This window comes from Enoplosus armatus, chromosome 18 (genome assembly GCF_043641665.1).
Source record: "Enoplosus armatus isolate fEnoArm2 chromosome 18, fEnoArm2.hap1, whole genome shotgun sequence".
Taxonomy (NCBI): domain Eukaryota; kingdom Metazoa; phylum Chordata; class Actinopteri; order Centrarchiformes; family Enoplosidae; genus Enoplosus; species Enoplosus armatus.
Window position 1 is genome coordinate 10,912,237 of NC_092197.1, and position 10,119 is coordinate 10,922,355.

The 10,119-nt window shown below is 39.7% G+C and overlaps 1 protein-coding gene across 1 annotated transcript; it reads left to right on the forward strand.

The window, feature by feature from the left end:
- The first annotated feature begins 5,988 nt into the window (after positions 1 to 5,988).
- On the forward strand, positions 5,989 to 9,727 carry rhof (ras homolog family member F). The gene is made up of 5 exons (XM_070924043.1): positions 5,989 to 6,407; positions 6,732 to 6,819; positions 8,023 to 8,132; positions 8,499 to 8,633; positions 8,753 to 9,727. Exons 1-5 carry the CDS (start codon positions 6,270 to 6,272, stop codon positions 8,915 to 8,917), a joined length of 636 nt encoding a protein of 211 aa, XP_070780144.1. The 5' UTR covers positions 5,989 to 6,269; the 3' UTR covers positions 8,918 to 9,727.
- Positions 9,728 to 10,119: the final 392 nt, after the last annotated feature.

The window sequence follows — 10,119 nt, forward strand, 5'->3', positions numbered from 1 at the left end:
GAGTTGAATTAAGCAGTTTATAACGTTTATAACCGTTGGATTGCGGCGGTTTGTTACGTTATCGTTACGTCTCTTTCTCTGTCAGTTAGTCTGTTAGTAAACTAGTGCCAAACCTTGTCGATACTTTACAATGTTTTAAAAAACAATGGAGCTTTTAATTGTATAATGTTAAACCCGTGTGGAATTATCATGCTTAATGATTTTTTATGAACTGTATTGTCGAACAAACTGGATTTTGTTTGACATTGCCTGGTGTTTTGCAGTGCTCGGGCAATTGGCTGGTTAACAGCGGCAGCTCGGCGGGCCAATCAGAGCGCAGCAGCAGAGGAGCTGTCTGCTATTAGAAGCACGGCTCAGGAGTCCTTCAACAGAGAGCAGAGAGAGAGGGGGCCGAGCGCTCTCGGCAGCCATTTTCCTAAAACAGGACTCAATGGCCTATATGGGTTTCCTTTGTTCCAAAAGGGATCTTACACTTGATTTCCTCATCTCTCACGGACTATGATAAAACTATGATTCCTCCTTTTAAAGGATTGAGAAGAAGGAAGAGAATGTACTGGATGTAATACCCTGTGACATTTTGAGCCTTTTTTCCTCTGCCTGGAATCCATCTTTGTCTTAACTAGGTCATGGCACACCCATATAATAGTATTTATATTTCTTAAGTGAAAAGAAACCAAAATGTTGTAAATAAACAGCTTTATGGTTTTGAAGATGTTAAATTAGAAAAGAAAAAAACACAGTTAAAGTGACATTGTGTAATGGCTGATTGTTGGCATTGCACTTATGGCCTTGTAGGATATGAGTAGCAATGAGTAAGTTCAACTCTTTTATAATAATTTTTACAGTTTTGGTAATGTATTAATGTAAAATGTGGGGCATGCTATTACTGTTATTAAAAGTATTTTCTGTCAACCTGTATATTGAGCTATTATCAATTTGATCACATAGAAAATTTTGGTGTCTGTAATAGCCAACTTTATTCAATATGTTCACTGGCATGCTGACATAAATATATAGCCTACAGTGCAGGTTTTTTACCACTGCTCCTCAAATGACTGAAAGCAGGCCATGGATAACTAATGGCCTTTTGCTAAATAGTTTATTGTGCTGCCTGCAATTTTGAATGTTGATTGATAACCCATTTGCTTTGATTAATGACTTTAAACACTTTCCTCTCACAACAGCAACGCGTAACACCCTGATGGCTTGTGTTGTACCCTCCCTACAACTGTGGAGACAACTTCAAGCACGATTAGGCTTGTGCTGTCCATTTGCCATTTAAGAACCAAATGCGTCCAAAGTGTAAACGTCGGCTTGACCTCGCTTCAAGGGCATATTTAAATGTTTAAAGAATCCCAGTCAGGTAGCGTTTTTACAGTTTCGTCAACGGTTAAAAAAAAAATAGACTGTCAAACCTAAGAGGAAACAGATGGAGGGAAAACACTTATGGTGAAAATATTTACCTCAGCACTTTGGTGAAATGCAGTTAACAGGCCTAAACGCAGGGGCAGGAGGAATGTTTTCAGCTCCATCTTCGGATCCTCTAATAATGGCATTAATAGGGGGTGGGAAAGCGTCTCCTGAAAAGGAAGGAATCCATTAGCACGAAAGATAGAGCTCTTTTGAAAACTTTTTGATCAGTGGCAGGCATTGCCTCTCAGCCAGCGAATAGCCTATGCATTTTCAAGCATCATCTGTGTGGGCAATATGCAAACCATCTCCTCTCTCTCCTTGAAGACAGGATTGCAGTCAAGTATAACCTCTTCCATTTCGACATTTCAAACTGAGCTACATCATGTAAAACCACAAGGAAATGTTGTTTTGAAAAGGTAATGGATTTTGAGCTATTTCACTTAATTTGCCAGTTTATGTCTACATGTAAGTATTTTAATAGGACAGACAACATGAACAAGAATTAATTGTGGTCGTTTAAACGTTATCAGAAAAACTATATCGACTTTTGTAAAAATGTAACTGTAACCCATATGTTTTGGTTGATATTGCAAACTTACAGTTAGTATTCAAAACATGTAATCCAAGTCTTAAACGAGCAAATGAATCTTATGGGGAGAAATCTCGTATATTTCACTGCTTCCCTCTGTCCAAAGAGACGTTTTTGGTGATATATAGGCTACACTTGTTCAATGGTTTCTCTGCTGCTCTCTTGTCTCAAAATGGCTTCTTTACAGACAAAGGAGAGCACTGTGCTGTAAAATGTTGCTGCGCCATAACTGGGTGAGGCTCGTTCACTCGGGGAGAGAGCTGGCTTTTTCCGAGGACGTTTCTCGGTGATTCAACAGGAAGTCTTTACACCGACCGAGACAAGGGGGGTGATTTTACTCGAAAGGGAACAGTGTATGTTTAACAAGAAGTTTTTAAAAAAAGAAGAAAAACAGTCGACACTGCGTGTAAAGAAGAAAACGTTAATAAAGTGGCGTATTGAGGCTGTCGGTTGCTGGGCTGACTCGCCCTGGCAACAGCAGTAATCCGAGAGCTCTGGACGGTTGCCATGAGAGCTCGAGCGTGTTGCTGCACCCCCCTCACTGCCATATAAGGTCATCTGGAATCCTCCGCAGCAGCCCTGTTGTTTTGTATCTGGGTGAAAATAACACAGGGGGTGCTTCGGGCTTCCGCGCTTGCTCTGCCTGGCTCGAGACAAAGACCGGCGGATCACTAGCTTCGAGTGTTTAAAATGCTGAAGATCAGATAATACAAAGTATTTTATTCGATAAAGAAGTTGAAAATAGAGTTATTTAAGGTGCGTCACTATAGTGCCTGTTACACACTCTTGTTTGTCGTTGCGTGAGCGTGTGTACGAGGACACACAAAATCGTAGTCGGTGTGTGAGAGGCCCGTTGTTCTTGTTATCCACTCCTAGATCCGGCTGCCAAGTGCGCACGTTCCTCCATTTGCAGGTCACGAGGCAGCAGACAGCATTCCTCTCTCTCCAACCCTGCTTTCTAGACCCCCCCCCCCCCCCCCCCCCCACACACACACACACACACACACACACACATCCAGTGCAATGGAGACAAAATTGTGAAGAAGGTTTTTATGTGTGTAACAAAGGTGAACATTTTGCGCTCAAATCCGCCAATGAAGTTATTTATAGGCCTTTGTTTAAAAGAAAAAAAAAAACCCTCCCCGGTGGGTTGCGCCATTCAGCTTTGCGCGCCGCTGACAGACTGGAATATTCCACACAGAGGATTGGCCTCTCTTCTGCTGGACAGCTGTCTCTCTACACGGCGACAAACTATTTTTGACAATTGTTCTTTGTTTATTAATTGATGAAAAGGGGCTGTACACGTATGGATATTTTGTACACCTACAGGACATTTTAATATCCTTTTATAGGCTACGTTATTCACATGTTAGGCTGCCAGTTTCACCTTGTAAGTCAAACAAGCACTTTTTTTATTATTATACAGGCATTTTTCATAGCATGTGCTACACCATACCGTATTGTAGAACCATATGGGGCACATGAGAACGGTGTATGGTTATTTCTGTGGAGTCAGCCCGTCAAACTGATGTATGCCCTTTCTCTCTGTCTTTCTATGCATGTTCAGCCTTTTATTCTGACGGATTGTTCACTGAAATCAGGTTTCCTCGGCGCTCTGTGTGTGTTTTTTTTGTGACTATTTATGGGTAAACTGGCTTATTCAAGGATTTTTCGTGCAGATTGGTGGTACTGTACTAATTTTACTTAAAACATTGTTTTTTCTTCTTTCTAGCTCTTACATGTTTGCATGTCTAGTGTATTATTAGTGTAATATTCCAGTGTGGTTTGTGATTTAGTCTCTTTTACTTGGCAGTACCTGTCTGTTTCTGAGATGTTTAAATAAATAGACTATACACTAATCTGTATGTTTTGTTGTTGTGGAAACTGAAACAGGTTGTGTATTGTTTTTATTAACTTGCATTGCAATTTTTAACTTCAAGTGGTTTTAGGCCCATATTTAAAACTGTTTTTTAGCCTGCCATGACACATTAGACACATACTACACTAAAATACACAATGAACATAATTCATGTTGCAGGGTGACATGGCTGTAGGAGCAATTTGCAGTATTGTTTAAGGTGAAATTCCCTTTAAGGTATTGCAGTAAATGTGTGTGTATTCAGGGAAAATACTTGAAAGATTACATGTGTTTTCTTAAAATAGACAAAGTAAAGGGCAGTGTCAGCTTATCCTCTTAAAGGGACAGCTTGCTCAAATGTTAAGCACTCCTACCCACTAACTGCATATTTTCCAGCCAGTGACCACTTAAATTTAACCTTCAGATTTGACTTTGTAGCCTACCGTTTGACAAGTCTGACTGCCTTTATGAAAGAGAACATGCTCCAGAGCAGAGACTGAATCAAGAGTAATCTTCTAGTAACATTTTTGGTGTATTCTGGCTCATTCCCTATGATCTGCTCTCTCGTGATTCCCACTGTAACCTACCCATCATATTTCTGTAACTGTTAGCAATCACCAACGTCGCTGAAACATATTCCCAAACCTAATGTTAAAATATAATTTTATTGCATATGATGTAATGTCCACGAAAATTCATCCAGGTCATCCAGTAATAACTCAAAGGAAACTGGACTGGATTTATACGACTACAGTGCAGGTCCAGTTGCTTTTGATCATTATTAGATACACCACATCTGGCTCACTGTCTAACCCTACTTTAAGCATTGAGAAGCTATTCCTCATACCCTAAAGCAGCCCGTCTGCCTCACACACCCTCAGCCTCCCATTTAAAAACAGCACGAACATGTTTTCACCATGTAGTAAGGTAACATACTGTACCTCCGTCAGTGTTATCTCCAAACCTATCAGTTTTATTTTGCTCATGTAATTAGTTGGATGAGATGTCTGTACATTGCACCCTGGGACAAGAGAGAGAATAGTTTGTCCTTACGCCCAATCTGTGATGTCACGGCTGCATTCAGCCATACAGATTGAACAGAGAAGTGTGACTGACATCTTGCATGTAAATACCCCTGGGGATACAAAAAGATCACATTATAAGGGGAAATACAGGAACAAAGAACAGACTGCCAGTTCTTTGAAATGCATGTATGCTGTGCATGATTAGATTCAGCATATAGACTGGCTGCATGGTGGCTGAAGGTTTATGTAAAGGCACTTTTGAATTTTATACAATCATAGAATCAGTTAAAATGTATGTACCTCATACATTTCAGTTTCTCATGAAGTAAAATGAGCATTTTTGGTCAACCATCAGGAGCATGGAATCCCATATATGTTAGACATTTACTGAATTTCTATTAAAGGAATATTCCATATTGACTGACAATGAAAAGGGTGGATAACTCAAAATGAAATGCACCTAAGATATAGTATATTTGAAGAATCAAGTCAAGTCAACCGTATTTATATTGCCCAATATCAAAAACTTGCCTCAGGGGGCTTTACTATCTGTATAGCATGGGACACCCTCTATTTTTAGACCCTTGATTCAGATCAGGAAGAACCCTTTAACGGGGAAAAAATGGTGGAAACCTCAGGAAGAGTGACAGAGGAGGGATCCCTCTTTCATGACGGACACATAGGCAATAGATGTCCTGTGTACAGAATAGACTAACATAATAGATAAACATGACATGACAAGTGAGGCAGCTGGTTTATTACTTATGTTATAATTTCTTCTAAGGAGAAGAGGGAGTGGTCTTTTAGCAGTATAGGTTTCTGAGAAAGCAAGTTCACAAAAGTAAAGAAGCTCTAATGGAGGTACAAGGTTAGATGCCATTCAGCCTGTCCACTGCCATCAGAGCATCTCCAGGCAGCACCCATTCATGACTTCACAGACAAGAATCAAGAACATTTTTAGAGTTTCTTCCTCCGCACACACTTCTGTGGTTGGAGGCAGTGCTTCAGATTGAGTGCCCACCCATAAAATGAAACATGCAATAGAGGAAGTAGGAGCAGCCAGACTCAACTTCTCCACATGTGCAACTCAGCTGTAGCATAGTCTTACCCAGAGATGCTTTCAGTGAGCAGACTGATAATAGGACAGGAGAGAAGTGTAGGGGGTCAATTGGAAACAGCTTCAATGTGACAGGAACAGGAAGTGGTGAACAGAGCAAGCTACCTGGTAAAACATGAGGCTCGTCTGTTCCTCTCTCTCAACACTCCCTGTAAACCATCTCAGCCTTTCCAAATGTAGATTCACCAGGCTTTGCCATGTATTTCACTTAAATCTGGAGGGAGTTTCTTCAGCCCCGTCCTGCCAGGCGCCTGTTTGATCGGCGAGATGACACAAAACGGTGCTGCTGGCACTGGTAATGGTACCACAAAAAAAGGAGACGAACTTAAAATTGTAATAGTGGGAGATGGAGGCTGCGGGAAAACATCACTTCTGATGGTTTATGCTAAAGGTGATTTTCCAGAGGTAAGAAGAGCTTCCATGTCATGTAATGTACCTCATCTCTTACTATCATTAGTTAATGTTAATTAATTGTATATTAATTTAGTAGTACAGATATATTTGTCTGACTATAACTGTGAAAGACTCCAATAATGTTAAAATTTGAACTTATCTCAGCCCTTTATTCAATCTAAATTTAGTAAAAAAAAAAGAAGTGAGCTACATTTCCTAATATTATAAACTTCTCTGATAAAAATGTTATAACTTATAAATGGGCAGAAATATATATAACTATACAATACAGCTGTATCAGAAAATGGACATCTTTCTCTTGTGTGTCAAAAACAGAAATATGCGCCATCAGTGTTTGAAAAATATGTCACCACTATCTCTCTCGGAGGAAAAGAGATAAAGCTCAACCTGTATGACACAGCTGGTAAGACTCAAAAATCACCTCCATGTTGAACATCCTGGATTCATTTGTTAGTATCAGTACAGTACATTTTACATCATTTTACATTATGTGGGGGGACATCAGGCTTTGAGCTCAGTGACCATGCACTGTATCCACTGAATGGAAATATAATAGAAACTTGTTGTGGAGATAAACAGCACATATACTGACTCAGACGCTGATGTGATTACCAGGGGGGGAAATAATTTTCTAGTTTTATATCTTAAAATATATTAAAGTTGAGACATCCTCCCACTGTGTGTTCCTGTGTTGTTCTGACACTGACAGACACACACACAGGAAGTGGTAAAGGTCGATGTTGACGTCAATCATCAAAGCCATCTTTCAGGAACTGTTTGTATATTAGTAATTAGTGACAAGCTGTTATGGAATCAACTTTAGAGGCACATTTAGTGCGAGAGACTGATTTTGACTTCACAAATAAGCAAAAAAAACGAAATCAAGTGCAATTTCCGTACTCGTCTTGATTTAATGTTGAATGTGTACTTTAATTTACTTTATATGTTCGCCATGATTTTAAACAGCTGAGTTAGTGTATTTCTATTCTATCCATTGGCCAATATTCGAGTCAGACTAATATTTGAGCATTATTTTTATTAGTTTATGATATTCCCTGATCACTTCAATACTATGTTGATATTTGCTGTATGTTATTTGGGTAGAGTTCTAGGGTTGAAAAAATGAAACACTGAAAGTTTCTGAAGAAAAATGTGTTTATATTTGTCATGTAAAGTGGTGCCATTTTGTGTTAGTGGTGCCTAAATTGAGGTTTCAATTTCATACCCAGCTTGACTCACAACCGCCATGTATTTAACAAACTGCTGTGTTTCTGTGAGGCATAAAACATGAAGTTCCTACGTGACCTGAACAGTTTTTAAAGTAATTTTCAGGAAAACCCACGACAGACTGCATTGGCAGATTATCTTCTGTATAATTACAGCAGGGTGCCTTGCACCAGAGGAAAAGGAAGCTGAAGCCAGGATGTGGTTTTATGCATCTACCCTACATACATCATATCTGTATGTTCAGGCTGTGGCGTCCAAAGCAAACCACTTTTTGTTTAGTCCTGCTCTTCATTTACACACATGAATTGTTACTTTTACAGTTGTGTGCACATTTTTACTCTTATCAGCTAACAGGTATTGTATGTCCTCGTTATTTCAGGACAGGATGACTATGATCGACTACGGCCACTCTCATACCAAGAAGCCAATCTGATTTTAGTCTGCTTTGATGTGACCAACCCCAACAGCTTTGAGAATGTCCTGATAAAGGTAATAATCTCTACGGTGCATTAACAACGAGCCAAGTTACACACAGCAGGTACAACGACACAAGAATGTCAGCGTTTAACTGAAGTGTTTCAGGTTTGCTGTTCAAATGTCCAGTTTGTAAATGATTGTCAGAGTGTCGTATGTTGGTGTTGACTGCATTCTTTTAGCTATGATTAACTCATGTGGACATTGACCCCCACCCCCATGCATGCAGGAAGGACTCAATGTTGTGCTTGGACATCCTCCTCTCAGTGCTGCTTACAAATAGTGTGCTATCAAAGAGTGTGATCCTGGAGCACAACACAAGTACACGCACACAATACATACAATGAGTCAGCTACTTAAATTCTTATTTTGTTCACCCAGTGGTACCCAGAGGTGAAGCACTTCTGCAGGGACACTCCTGTCATCCTGATTGGCTGCAAGACAGACCTCAGGAAGGATAAAGAGTGCACAAGGAAGCTCAAGGCCATGAATCAGGCTCCCATCACTTACACACAGGTAAGACATTTTGTGATCTATTAGAGGAAGCACCCTTCCAAACATTTTTCTTTACTTATCGCATTTATATTACAGTCTTGCAGTCTAATTCCTGGTGTTAATATTGGGTTGGGATGTAGGGTGAGGAGACCCGGCAGCAGATGAACGCGGAGCTCTACCTAGAGTGTTCGGCAAAGTATCAGGAGAACGTGGAAGACATTTTCAGAGAGGCCACCAAAAGAACTCTGGCCTTTAATCGAAAACAAAGGAACTGTAAGAGGAAGAAGAAATGTGTTGTTTTGTGAAGTCTAAAAGGACAGAGGCTTGAGGACTCCACTCCAAACAGCTGTACGCTTCAGAAAGTCCCTGTAAGTTGCCCCCCCCCCAGTGTGTCGCCCTTTACTGTCCCAAGAACTGGACTTATTGACTTAACAGGAAAGACAATTTTGCAAGAAGCTGCAGCAGTGTTGAGATTTTCTAAAGTGGTATGCAACTTGAAATGCCCTCTGTCAAGATATTTTTACTTTTGTATGAGATATGTCATTTTTTTAAGTATTTTTATACTTTTTTACAGGAGGAATTTTAACAGTCAGCTCTTGTATTGTCAACTTGGACCTTTTTGTTTTATATCAATTCATGTCTGATTAGGTTTACAACCTTGATCAACACCCAACAGGGTTAGTTCATTTCCAGTAACACATAACACTTACCTAGAATTTGTTTTGGAGCTGTGTCAACTAGAAGCAGAGCTCTTATCTTTACCAACAGCGCCCACTAGTGTTGGAAAAACTGAATGTGTGCAATGGCTCCACAATGTAGGTAAACTGAAGATACAACACTGAAATAAATACTTTCTGTCTCAGTGCACAAGACACACAGAAACAGCTACAGTTGTTTAATTATTAGGTTGAGAAATTGTCAACTGCCTCTTGTTACTGATCAAACTCAGGCACTAGCTACAGTCTTGAAGATGAACGATGAAAACATTTAGTTTAACATCAGTTACATCATAAATCATCACATTGTGCATTCTGGCCGCTCTCAGATGTAACATTTTGGTCTGTAACTCAAACATGCTCCAATCACCCTTCAATAAAAGTGAAACATAAATATTGCGATTCTCTTCAGCACGATTGTTTTGTGGGAAATGTAAATAAAAGGACTTTTTTTGTTGTTGCTGTGGCAGGCTGAAGGGAGAATAAGGCATTAGAGACCTGACACTGCTACAGCTGTTTGTCTGAACTGAAGACCCTTTTGTGTTACTTTCAAACAAGCATAAAACACGAACCAGACAACACTACAGTGAACTTGAGCAAAAGCTCCACATTTGGCCAGAAGTTTCTTCATACAAATATTTTATTTAGTATCTCGATCAGAATTAGAAAAACAATAATCCAGCACATTTTTATCATCATCATCATCAACATCCTGTATCTTAGTCTTACAGTACCAGCGCCAATAGCAGCATTTGATCATAATACATTTCTGCAACATCACATTACAAATA